General features: G+C 25.2%; 1 protein-coding gene across 1 annotated transcript in view; it reads left to right on the top strand.

The window, feature by feature from the left end:
* The first annotated feature begins 1,031 nt into the window (after positions 1 to 1,031).
* LOC145832576 (uncharacterized) overlaps positions 1,032 to 14,477 on the top strand; it is a 52,873-nt gene continuing 39,427 nt past the window's right edge. The window contains exons 1-4 of the mRNA XM_082939891.1: positions 1,032 to 1,146; positions 13,181 to 13,243; positions 13,429 to 13,521; positions 13,631 to 13,696. Of these exons, the coding sequence (XP_082796017.1) occupies positions 1,032 to 1,146; positions 13,181 to 13,243; positions 13,429 to 13,521; positions 13,631 to 13,696 (337 nt within the window). The remainder of the gene's footprint in view (positions 1,147 to 13,180; positions 13,244 to 13,428; positions 13,522 to 13,630; positions 13,697 to 14,477) is intronic.

Raw genomic sequence — 14,477 nt, 5'->3', positions numbered from 1 at the left:
CAAAAAATACATCAACAATCCAATTGTGTGGTAACTGCCACCAATGTGAACTCACAATCAGCTGTTGCAATTTTAAACCAACAAATATCTAACTAAAACTTTTAAAAACTCTACAAAAATATGTTAAATTCCAAAATACTAACAAAAACCATCATTTGTTTTTATTTCTAACAAATAAATATAAGAAATAAAAAACTTATATAAAAAAGTCACAGGAGAATTTGTCATGAACTATTTTAAAAAGGGTAATCTGCAAATTTATGCTAAATAATATAAAAACGAAACAAAATAAAGTTGATTAAAATAAAAGCTAGCTATTTCGATAAAGATTTTAACTGTATGTCTTAAAAAAAAATACACTTTTAAACAAAAATTTACTTAAACAACTTTTTATTTTCTTTTGTTTTTTTTTTTTTTTTTTTTGACTTGCTCGTGCATGCAAAATTTTTTTTTTCAAAATAAAATAACTTATACAACAGATATTTTTTTTAATTTTTTTTTGTTTTTGACTTGCTCATGCACATGCATGCAAGAATTTTTTTTTACAGTAGACTACCGCTTAAGTACGCAAATTGAACCCGACCAAAAAGTGCGTACTTAGCACGGGTAGTGCGTACTTTTTGACGACATAGTATAATATGAAATTTAGTTGTTTGTTTTCTTTCTTACAACTAGCCACCAAATAGTTAAGCCAAAAAAACAAGTCTATTATTTTAAATAACACTTAATACATAATTCTAATCTGCAAAATTTTTTGATAGATTAAAAAACGATTTATTTTTCCTATAAAAATTTTCTATATAATTAATACATACATTTAATATAGAAAGTCAATGTCATTCAATGATATAAAAATAAATATTAAGCCATATTTTCTGTTTATATGCTTTTTTTGACTTTATAAAATTTGTAAATAGTTTTTGTGGTTAATTAGTTTTATATCATGTCACATTAAAATTAGCCTTTCTTTCGCAGATATTCTGAATGTTTTTGAATTAAAAAAATTTAGAAATATTAAAAAAATTAGAAAAATGTATGGAAAGCATCAGAAAATGACTCTATGGAACAAGTCTAAGGATAAAGGTAAATTTGCAGCACCAAAGCCAACAAATGTCTCCCGTCATCAACTAGGGAACGTAAGGGAACGTAAGGGAACTTCTTAAGATTTTCAATGCTGAAATGAGAATGGATTCTCAATTTTGTCTTTCTGCATAAGTGCGTACTTAAGGCGGGGTGCGTACCAAAAAAAGTGCGTACTTAAGCGGTAGTCTACTCTAATTAATTTTTTTTAATTACTTCTCCGGTTTTTTAACATAAGAGAATTTCGAGGTTTTATAGTGATATAGTTTGAAAATTCCAGTATTCCAGGTTTTTTAGCAACTCAAATTTTTTAAAATAGCATTTTTGAGTGCAGCAAATACAGGTCACATTCTATTTGAATTAGATTTAAAAATAAGGACTCAACAAATAGCTTGTACCTACTTAATTTACAAAGTTATGTTAATGAAACTCTTGGAACTTAGGACGTAGATTGGTCTTTCGTCTACCCATATGGCCTGGTTTAAATGCTTGGCTCATGAGCCAAGCAGGATACAATTGCTTTTTATCCATTGATTGAACAAATGGCCTCCCATCTTTAACTACAACAAATTTACTAAAAGTGGACCTTTTTGCCTTTTTTGCAGGGACCTCTTGGATTGCAATGTCATGAAATTATTTTAAAAATGATTAAAGAGACTATCTACTTGATGGCGATTCAATTTAATTTGAGGAGACTGGTGATGAGGAAACATAAAATCACCTTCCCCATTAAAGGCCTTTTTAACGTTAATAAATTGATTTTGGACTAAAATTCTCAGGTCAGACTCTTAACACGTGGGACTCACATATAATCTCCCAACTAAGCTTTTGAGCTTGTTATTGCAGCTTTCTTCAAGATTGTTAGTTAAGGGCTTGGAGAGATTTAGGCGTCATTTAGGTAATAGAATATGCAAATAAATAGTTGTTAATTCTAACCCTCTACGGGCTCTCAACTGCTCGAAAACTGCCATTTCCGACTTATTACTTTTACTTTTTTCAAAGTAAAACCAATGATGAATCGAGGTATTTGAGCGGTTTTCGATTTTTACTTTTACTTTTTTCGTCGAAAAACCAACATTGAATTACGGTATGTAAGCTTATTTCGATTTTTTCTTTTACTTTTTCCGTCGAAAAACCAAGGGTCGAAGTGCGGAAAAGCGCTTTTATTTCAATTTTACTTTTACTTTTTTCCGACGAAAGTCGACGTTGGAAAAGGCCCATATTCGACTTTTACTTTTTTTCGGACACAAATAAAGTCCAAAAATGACCTTTTCTGACGAAAACCGGTGTTTTGGGGTCCCCACGGGACCCCGAGATCGGGTTTTCGCGCGCCATTCCCGGACAAAACTTTCCCGGGCAGTCGTCCGAATCGTCGAATCGCGCTGGACCCAATTATCTTTTTGAACTTTTTTAAACGGTCAAAAACTTAAATCGAAAACGCCTTATTTTCAAAACCTCATAATTTCACTATTTTTTAAGCTAAATTTTAAAAAAGACCATTTTCGCCCTCTACGGGCTCTCAACTGCTCGAAAACTGCCATTTCCGACTTATTACTTTTACTTTTTTCAAAGTAAAACCAATGATGAATCGAGGTATTTGAGCGGTTTTCGATTTTTACTTTTACTTTTTTCGTCGAAAAACCAACATTGAATTACGGTATGTAAGCTTATTTCGATTTTTTCTTTTACTTTTTTCGTCGAAAAACCAACATTGAATTACGGTATGTAAGCTTTTTTCGATTTTTTCTTTTACTTTTTCCGTCGAAAAACCAAGGGTCGAAGTGCGGAAAAGCGCTTTTATTTCAATTTTACTTTTACTTTTTTCCGACGAAAGTCGACGTTGGAAAAGGCCCATACTCGATTTTTACTTTTTTTCGGACACAAATAAAGTCCAAAAATGACCTTTTCTGACGAAAACCGGTGTTTTGGGGTCCCCACGGGACCTAACAAAATGTTACCTTATCATTCAAGTTTTTTTCTGAATAAACATATCAATTTTTCCTTGTTGAAAATCCTAAAATTCCTAAAAGAAAAGTAATTTGATAGTTTTAATTTATACATTATAATAAAAAGCTTTAGTAAGACTAATATTATAATAATACTTGAATCAAATATAAAAACCTCTTCTTTCTTTGCTTGTTTTTCTCTATCTTCAGACTTTTTAGAAAGCTTCATCAACTGGTAAGAATATGTATACTATTTTATTAGAAGTGTGCTTAAAAAGACAAGAAGAAAATGATACCATAAATTAGTAAGAAATTATAAAAACAAAGATTATTAAAACATTTATTGAAATATATAACTAACGTCTAGGTCAATAACTTCACTATTGTTCTGTTTGATGATTTTTTTTGTTCCTAAAATATAAAATTGATATGAACTAAGGAAAACTGTTTTTGTTACAAGAGCTCAAAAATTTTTTAACCTTTTTCAGCACTATAATGGTCATGAATACTTGTGCTCGGTTTCACGTCAACATTGTATTCAGTTGAGTTTTGAACGGGAATAACTTTTTTGTTTTGTAACAAATTGGTTTTATACTTATTTGCTATGTTTACAAAATCTACTTTAAAGCCTTTTGTCATCCGAACGTTGGTAACCTTTAAAACTTTTGACATAAAGTCTTTAATTGCAAAATGACTTGATTTATCTAGTGCTTTATATAAATTTGAAAAAGTAATATGCTGAGCAATAGATGATGGGTTTTTAAAAGCATTTTCAACTTGCTCAAGTTGATAACTTTTAGAATTTTTATTGACTCTAGACATCTTTTTAATAAATAGTTCTGTAAAAGGTTTTGTAATATAATCAACATAAACATTAACTATGGTATTCTTAAGGATAACAATAAAAAAACATAAAATTTTGATTTACTTGAATTAAAATTACAAGATTTTTTGTCCTTTAATAGCAATAATTTGGATAACCTGAAATGTACTACTAATACTATTTGATACTTTATATGCTACTCATAACTAGGTAAGACATGTAATGGCTATAAAACATAATAAAGAACTAAACAAAACATTTAAACTATTAAGCGTAGAAACTATAAAAAAAAATCAACTCTTGAACTAATTATGGAAGGGGTTGACTCGAATCTTATTGCAACAAAACTGACATTTTCTTAATAGACAAGCTTATGTATAGTATATCTTTCTTCATGGTTTTCAATTGCTTCAGAAAATATAGAATATTTTTCTTTATGGTTTTCAATTGCATCAGAATATATAGTATATCTTTCTTCATGGTATTCAATTACATCATGCGTTTAACTGCTCTTTTTATTCTCCCGTATTTTAGTTTCACCTTAATTACATTTTTTTAACTTTATCAAACGTAAATTTATATCTATTACAAATAAATAAAGTTCCAAAGTAATTATTGAACTCGAGGGTTTACAATCATATATTTAACTACGTTTTGCTAGGTTTGTTTATTAAGTTATGCATTTTTCTAAACCAAAAAAGCACTAACTAAATTAATATATCAAATAAAATAATTATTTTTTTTTTATTAGCCCATTACAAAAATTACTTTAATCATTGCATACGTTTAAGTTCAGTTCAAGATTGTTGCAGTCAAAACATAAATCTTTAGCCAGATGTTTTATTTAAATTTGATATATATATAATTTAAACAACTCATTGTAGTACTTCTTTCGAAAAAACTTTTAATGTGATCGATAATAAGCAGCAAAAAATGCTTTATTAATATTTATTTTTGTGCATACCTTCTTAAAGTATTATTTAATGTTTTTACTAATTTTCTAATAAAATGCGCCCGCGAGCAACGTATATTTAAAATCGGCCCATTTAAAAAGATTACCAACGGCTGTACTGAGTAGTGACCAAAAATGTATAACAAAATTATATAAAGTTTATATATATTTTTCAAATCTTTTAATGTTTAATTTAAGCAGTTTTTAAGTTGTTTTAATTGGTTTAGAAAAATTTAGAATTGTGTTCAGTTATTCAAGATAAACATTTATATAACAAAGATAATTTTAAAAAGACCATAACTTTTTAACTACAAAATGTAAAGACATTTCGTTTACTTGGTAAGTTTAGTTAACATTTTAAAAGGATTTAACAAAGTTTGACAAGATTTGAAATGAAAATTTGGAAGTTATGACTATGACAAGGACAGTGTTAAGTTCTTAAATATATGCTTTTTGTTACAGCGCTAAGTTTAATAGCAGATCATTCACGTAAAAAGGTAATTTTAAAAAGACCATAACTTTTTAAGTACATGATTTATACAAATTTTGTTTAAATGAGTTGTTTAGTTAACATTTAAAAACGATTTTACAAAGTTTGACAATATTTCAAGTAAAAACTTAGAAGTTATGAACCCTAGAAACAAAGTGTTAAGTTCTTAAATATATCCTTTTTGTTACAGCGCTAAGTTTGTTAGCAGATCATTCACGTAAAAAAGGTAATTTTAAAAAGACCATAACTTTTAAGTACATGATATATACAAATTTTGTTTAAATGGGTTGTTTTGTTAACATATAAAAAGGATTTTACAAAGTTTGACAAGATTTCAAGTAAAAACATAGAAGTTATGAACCCTAGAAACAAATTGTTAAGTTCATAAATATTTGCTTTTTGTTACAGCGATAAGTTTAATAGCAGATCATTCACGTAAAAAGGTAATTTTAAAAAGACCATAACTTTTTAAGTACATGATTTATACAAATTTTGTTTAAATGAGTTGTTTAGTTAACATTTAAAAACGATTTTACAAAGTTTGACAAGATTTCAAGTAAAAACATAGAAGTTATGAACCCTAGAAACAAAGTGTTAAGTTCTTAAATATATGCTTTTTGTTACAGCGCTAAGTTTAATAGCAGATCATTCACGTAAAAAGGTAATTTTAAAAAGACCATAACTTTTTAAGTACATGATATATACAAATTTTGTTTAAATGGGTTGTTTTGTTAACATTTAAAAACGATTTTACAAAGTTTGACAAGATTTCAAGTAAAAACATAGAAGTTATGAACCCTAGAAACAAAGTGTTAAGTTCTTAAATATATGCTTTTTGTTACAGCGCTAAGTTTAATAGCAGATCATTCACGTAAAAAAGGTAATTTTAAAAAGACCATAACTTTTTAAGTACAATATATATACAAATTTTGTTTAAATGGGTTGTTATGTTAACATTTAAAAAGGATTTTACAAAGTTTGACAACATTTTAAATAAAACTGTTAAAGTTATGATTATGGCAAGGACATAGTCTATCTTTTATTCTCTTAGTACTTTTATAACTCTATAACTCTTTTAATGTAACGTTTGAAATGGTCTAGAGTTATTCTGTTTCGGTTATGAGACTATTATAAAGTTTTTTTTTAAAAGTATAAATTAATTATAATTTTACTGTTACAGTACTTTAAATGTATATAAATTATATTAGTTTTATTTATTGTTTTAAATTAAAATTCTAATACATTTTACTTATTTGTTTTACTTATTAAAATTCTTTACCAAATTATATTCTGTTTCACCAACTTAAAATATAATATTTTCTAGGTTGTTGTTCTGCTAATATTTCAAATTCCAAACCATTTTAGGATACAGCGTTAAAGAGCTACTCTCTCTATTTTTAACATCATGATTACCTCTTTCACTGAGGTTTACATTGAGTAATAACATCTTTCAAATTAAACTGATTAATTTTATAAATAAAATGTTATTAATGTTTAATTTTTATTGAAAGTTTATACTTTTGCCAACTTTAGCTAATATATATAAGTGATTTGTTTAAAATTCTAATTTTTTTAATCCAACATACTTGTATAAAGTTTTAAATAAATTTGTGTTTAACTGTGGAGGTTTTTATGCAAGAATAGTGTTAAGCTCTAAAACAAATACTTTTACAAATAACGCGCAGTTTAAATAGAAGGTTTTTCATTTAATTTGTACGTTACTATAACGTTTTTATTATTATTCTAATTAATTTAAATTGTTATTAGCTTTTTAAGTATATTGTAAAAAAATGTATTGTAGTATGATGATGTATTACTCGATATCTTAAAGATTTTTGATTTATGTAAGAGATTCTTAAAACATACTTTATAAGCGTTTTTTTTTTGTTTAATAAATATTAAAAATCAAGAGTATTTTCTTAATTTTTTTGATTTTGATTTTTTTTTTGTTAACTTTTGAACTTGAGTTTATTAATTTTTATTTTGTTTTTTTAGTTTATTCTTACTTATTCGAATTCTTACTTTAGCCAAAATTAGCCAATCTTAGCCAAGTTTTACTTTAGCCAACATTAGCCGCGATGAAGTTATTCAAGCAGAACGTTTTCAGACTTTTTTTAAATCTTTGCCAGAAAAAAATCTTAGCCAATTAAGATCTCAATGCCTTGCCTCATAATCAGGATAACTTATAAATGTTAAAAAACCCAAGATAAATTAAAACTGACCAATGACCAAATTAGAAAATATTCAGGCTGACTAAAGTAGTTTTAGTTTTTTACTCTGAAAATGACAAGTTTATTTAAAGTTAAAATATAAGTGTTTTACCCCTATGGCCACATGAAAACTAACTAACCAATTTTTTACTGTTATAATGGTTACATATTTCTTAATTATCTTTAAATTTCTTGAAAAGTTCAACAGCCTCACCAACTAAACTTTAAAAATTTGAGCTCCTGAGAATAATACTGTCATCAAAATGAAAAACAAATTAAATTTAAATACAGAGAAGATACCCTTAAAAACCATTGAATTTTAAACCTCCAACAAAAAAACATTAATTTTAGAAAAAAAGTTAATAAAAATATTAAAGTTTGTTGAAAAAAATTGTGCAAAATAGTGTGGTATAAGGGGGGGGGGATGTATAGGCACTTTTTTACATGTTGTTCTTATTCTAAGTTTTTTAGAAAGCTAATAGTTACTCTTTAATAAACTTGAAACTTCCAGTTAAACTTTTAGATACAACCGGTCAGACCAGAGATTACATTGATTTATTATACAAGGAGCAAACTAAAACAGCAAAAAAATGCAATTTTACTGAAAACCTATATTCTCCATCATTTTTAAAGCAATTTTTATCAAACTTTTTTATCCCAATCTTTATAAAATTTTATACTTTTGTTGAAGAGAAGTTTTAAATTTTTACTATCAATATATATTTTTATATATACAAAAAAATATTACTTTCGTTATAACTTTTTTTTGTTAGTGTTTTAAATATCTATTTTAGCAAATTGTTTTATCTTATAAAAGAAACATCTAAAGATTTTGAGGCCAACTTATGATAAAAGATATGATTTTAGTGATTTGATTTATTTGTTGTTTGAGTTTATATCATATTAATAAGGACTCTTTTGTATCTCTGACTGTGAATTACCATATCTCAAAAATTAAAATGATTTTTTATATTGATAAAAATTGCCTTGCAGTTAAGTTAAAGCTGTATAAAATAAGTTCAGTAAAATAATTCTAAAGTTTATGTTAAGGGCATAAAAGGGGGGTAAAAACTTTTTTTTTAAACGCTGTTTTAGTTTGTGCCTCCTGTAAGGAACCTTTTGTTGCCTTTTACTTTGACCGGCTATATCTAAAAAAGTATTTTGAATTTTTAAAATCTGTAAAAAGCATCTTGTAGCTTAATAAAAACTTCATAAAATAAGATAAAATTGTGAAGAAAGTGTTTCATCCTTCCTATGCCCTTAAAAGCAAAGCTTATCTTCAGGTGTAGCAAAAGTTCAGTTGTATTCAAACTTGATAGTAAAAATATATTTAAAAAAATATCTTCATGTCCTTAAAGTTATTGATAAAATGAAACTCTTTGTTTTTGAAATTATTTTAGTCTTTTTTTAGCTATATTCAGGATTGCCACACACTCAGGGTACTCAGTGAAACTTAATGATATTTTAAGTTCTAAAACATCTCAGGGAAACTCAGGGTATTTTGATTTTTTCTCAAAAACACATGGTGACTCAGGGCATTTCAAGGTCACTCAGGACAGTTTCTTTTGACTCAAAGAGTGGCAACCTTGCTTTTATTTTAATTTTTTCAATATTGAAACTATTTATTAGTTTACTCTGTATAGTTAGAACAATTTAAGAATTTCACACTTATTGTTTGCAAAATATTTTACTGTTTATAAATCCTGTTTTACTTTAGAACTTATAGAAACAGTGAAGAAGTGTTATCCTGTAGTTGAATGTAAAAAGTTAGAAAGAGAACTGAAAACATTTTATTCACATGCATCAGGATGATTTAGTGAAAATACTGTTATGTCTTGAAGAACATAACCTGACTAAAATATTTAACAAAACTACAAACCTTCTTAGAACTTTGATAACTATTCCCATGACTAGTGTAGACGCTTTAGAGCCTTTGTAAAACTTAATATTATTTAGTTTTCTTGTTTTACTTTTGGGTTTTTTACTTATTTAAACTTTTTTTTATATTCATAAATGAATTTTAGATTTCTTTTTTGAGTAATGTAAGTTGTTCTTTAAAAAAATTTCAATTTCTACACAACATTTTATTTGTTTGTAGACTTTTTAATTTACTTGCCAAGTATAATTAGACTTTTTTATTATTAAATATTAGTAAAAAATTATTAATAGTTTGACATTTAATTAATCCAATATTTTTTAACTAAAGTTGAGGCTAAAAAAATATTATTGCAGTTGCTGTATTTTCTTATTATAATATTAATCTGTTTAATCTAAATTGTAAGTTAGAGACTTCGTAAAATATGATATTTATGAGCTTGCTTATTTTAGTTTTGTGTTTTTAACTTAGTAGTCAAGCTGTTTTTTTTTTTCAAACATAAAAATTTTAATTAGTTATAAGTTGATACTCGTTTATTTTTTTCAATATTCATCAGTAAATAAGCAATTATTTTCTACTGAGTTTTAAATAAATTTTACTTAAAATAAACTTGCAGTTTGTACATAACATTTTTTTGTTTGTTTGTAGACTTTTTGATGTTCTTGCCAAGTCTAATAAGACATTTCTTTTTTTTTTTTTGTTAAGTTAAATATTAGTAAGATAACCATTCTTAGTATGATGCTTAATCAAATATTTTTAAAATTAAGTTGAGGCAAAAGAAAAACTATTAAAGTTGCTGTGTTTTTCAATATAATAGAAATTTGTTTTGTCCAAATTTTTTTCTACTATTAGTTTAAATTTTAAAGCCTTCTTAAAAATTAATACTCATAAGTAAGCTAACATTTTTTGAGTCTTGTAAATTACTTAAAATAATTATTTTCTTTTATTCTTATATTTACTTGAATTTTCAAATAATTTACCTTTTTTTTTTAAAGTCATTTTCTTACATAATTTTGTTTGAAAAAATAAATGTTTTATTTCTAAACAAAATATTACAGGTTACATTAGCAATTTAATGTAATTGTTGTAGAAAAAAGACTTTATTTAAGATAAAAAAGAGTTTTAAAGTAGGGGATTTTTTTTTCTAAATTCTGCACCACCTAAAAAATACCACGCGAAACCACTGGTGTCTATATTAAAAATTTTTTCTATTGCCTTTTACAAAAATATACATTTGGTGCTGTAATGGATTTCTTCTTTTGAACAAAAATATATAAAATATAAAAAAAATAATAAAAATTGTTTATGTTACTACAACTTTATTGATTTAACCTTTGCCCACATAAGGATAAACTTGTCTTGCATTGTATTGAAGATATATTAATTGATTGTTTAAGAAGGAATGAAATTTCATGACTTAAGAATTTGAGGAATTGAAAACTTTTATTTATTTAAAGGTATAAGTAATTTGTTTTTACCCTATGACACCTAAGACACCTAAGCTACAAAGGTCAAAGCCATAGAGTACAATAGGCTCCTTTTGGAAGGCACTACCTAAAAATGCAAAAATACTACTTTCATTAAAAATTATCCCTTGTATTTTTCAAATTATTCACTTCAAATTTTTGAAAAGTCTTCCTAATATTATTTAGGAAATTCCTATTGTAAGAATTTTTGCAATTGGAATTGTTCACAAAGAATTGTAAGAAAAATGTACAATAAACCTAATTTGTGTAATATATATATTTTTTTTTTGAATTCTAAAATGCATAACTAAACGAAAGTGCGTAACGTAACGAGTGCGTAAAGATGCGAGAGGTTACTGTACATATAAACTACTTAATTGGTATTTAAAAACATTATTATTATTCTTTATGAATTTAGATACTCATACTACTCATAAATTTTTTTTGTGGAAATTAAAGACATTATAATTTGTTTATACATTTCAAACACATGTAAGTAAAAATTTCTCAGTGGAAGCAGATTTTTTTTTCTTATTTTAATGAAGGGTGTTTGCTTAAAACGTTTGATTATAATTATATATCTATTTTCATATATTATAAAAAATACATTAAAAACTTAATTTATGTATGATATTTAGAAAATATACTCTTTGTAAAATTATTGCTACTTACAGTAGATAAAAACCAGGTAGTTTAATTTTAGCTAAAAGTATAGCTTACATAAAGATTTATATTCATTATGTAAACGTTTTTACAAAAAATAAATTTTTAGAACTCTATAAAAATCTTTTTAAGTTTAAACTCTAAATATAAAAATGGAAAATAAACAAATGATGGATGTGAGTTTTTATGTTCAATATGTGTTTTTGTATAAAATAAACTACTTAGTTAGTTAATTTAACTGTCAAAATAGAATTAGGATTGATATTTTTGAAAAACTTTATATGAATAAAAATCACAAGAGTTTTTTTTTTACCAAATAAACTAAGTATCTTTTGTTTTACTAAACAACAGAAACTTAAGAGACAAATAGAGGAGTTAAAAGAAGAAAACAAACTACTTATAGAAAAAATGAAAATAGTTGATATTATACAAAACGAATTTTCCAAAAGAAATATAGAGTATGTTTTTAATCATTGTAATTTTGAACAAATTATTATTGTGTTTTTTATTAATGTGATAGTGATCACAGCTACTTAAAAATCAAAGTACATACGCAATAAGATATGACATAGTTTTGGTGTTTATGCCATCAAACTTGATCAAGAAATTTTTATTTTTGTTTAGCTTTATTTAATAGTAAACGTTTTATATAAACAACTGTACTTGCTTTGTTATCGATATACCTATTTGTTTTTTAATTTATATTTTTTATTTTTTACAAGTTATATATTTCTAATTAAAACAACTAAAAAGTGAAACTAACAACTATAAGTTAGCTGCAGTGTATTTGGAAAAAAAAAATTGTTTAGGTTAAATGAAAACAATTTGACAACCATTGTCAAAACAGGCTGTATCTCAATGGAGAAACAAAGTTTGTTATTTTCTATATTGTATACAAATAAACTTGTTACACAAAAACAGTAACCATAGCAAAACAAAAAATGTTTATACTAATGCAATTAGTTTATAACTTTGTTCAGTATTTTATTTTAACTTAACTATACTTTTAAATAGGAAACAGACATATATACAAACTGCGTTTTGCTATGTTTTTATTTAGTAAATTACTGTATTATTTCTCTTATCAAATTTTCATTACTAAACATAAAAATCTAAGATCTCAACTTATTGATAAGAAGAATAATATAACTTAAAGTGTTTTAAAAAACTATTTTCAAAATAATGATTCACTAAAAATTAGAAATCATCTGTAAACAATGAAATTTTTTTCATATTTAAACTATATTTCAACTTCTGGTTCTATTTATTTTATTAAAAATTTTTAAATACCTAAGTTAATTTTTTTTCTATTTGTAGTTTATTATTTTAAAACTCATCTAACGTTTGTTTTCTTTTATTTAAAAGTTGGCAAGCAGTAAAATACTTTAATAATAAATAAAATATAATTTAAACTTAGTTAAAATAACTTTAAAGAAACCATTTAAGTTGAAAATAATTTAGATAGGTCTGGACATGCAAAACAAACCGTCAAAGAGTTTATATATCATTTTGTATAATAATTTATACTTTGTACATGACTTTTGTTAAACTGAGTAAATTTTAAATTTCACTGAATAACAAAACAAAAAACTATATTAATTAAAGTTCTTTAAGTAAAACTATTGTTAAAAAATATTATTATACTGTTTGTTATTTACTTTGTGAACTTAACAGGCCATCCTAGTCCATTTGATTTAAATGAATCCCAGGACCTTTTTTGCTGTACAGGCAAGACTGGTTTGTTTTATATTTATACTATATTTTTTCCACCTTTTTTTATGATATATGACATGTCTTAGTTTTATATAACAAGTTTCTATTTAAGTATAACACACATGTTTTTAACTAAAACTTATGAATGGTTTTCACTAAAATTTAAAAGTAAAAATTGCAAAAAACATTATACTTCATTTAATTAAAAGGAGCAGTTCATATGAAAGAAACAGGTCAGGATGATTATGACTTATCAAATTCTAACATCACACCTGGACAAGCATGTACTTCCAAATATCAAGGTATTTATAACTTTTTTTAAATTTTTTTTTTTTATCAAATTTTCACTTAACATGAAGAACATTGTTGTAGTAGTTTGTGTGATATTATATTAATATTTTTTTTTTTTAGAATACACAAATGAGGATGACGACTTTGTTCCAAAAAAGCAATCATGGATAAACAAAAGCAAAGAAGGTAATTTAAATTATTTTATAACTGTTTAACACCACTAAAAAGAAAGTGGATTTTTATTTATAAATTCATTCTCAATTAAGACATAACACCGTCATAGTGTAGTGAAATGTTTTATTTTATTGAAAGAAAAATACTCTTTTAAAGTTTTCTTAAAACTAAAAACTAAATTTAACAATTAACTTAAAAAGTTTCAAATATTGTTGATATAAACCATTATTAATTTTAAACAGTGTAGAAAATTGTCTTTAAAAAAAAACCTTAAATTTTTCTAAACGCGTTCAAAGCAGCAGTTCAAAGTTTTTCTGACCCTTGTCGCCACTCAGTTTGAAGGTCTTATGTGATTTTGTGTAATACTCATGTGAATTTGATGTTTTTTTTTCAGACTGAGACCTATTTATTACATTTTTGAAATCTATGCTTAGTCTTTTTTGAAATAAATTTTAAATTTGTTTCTTAGTTATTTTATCCAATTAAAGTCACATGGACTCCAGCATTGACTCTAAAAAATTCTTATCAAAGCTGAATAAAAGTTAAGTCAATTTTAACAAATTTAGAAATATTTTTTTGAACAATGATACAAAATTATAAAATGCAACATTTGAATTATTTAATTTGATATAAATTTTAAACTCAATAAAAATATACTTGAACTTGGAAATATTCTGCAAGTATTTTTACATTTACATCAATCTTTACTTATGCTATTATTAGAGATATATTTTTTAAAGTTGGTCAGGATGATTATGACTCATCAAATTTCTACATCACACCTGGACAAGCA

This window comes from Thalia democratica, chromosome 3, assembly GCF_965202585.1.
Source record: "Thalia democratica chromosome 3, ktThaDemo2.hap1.1, whole genome shotgun sequence".
Classification (NCBI taxonomy): domain Eukaryota; kingdom Metazoa; phylum Chordata; class Thaliacea; order Salpida; family Salpidae; genus Thalia; species Thalia democratica.
Note: the sequence above shows the minus strand (reverse complement) of the source record. Positions and strands in the feature narration are given on the sequence as shown.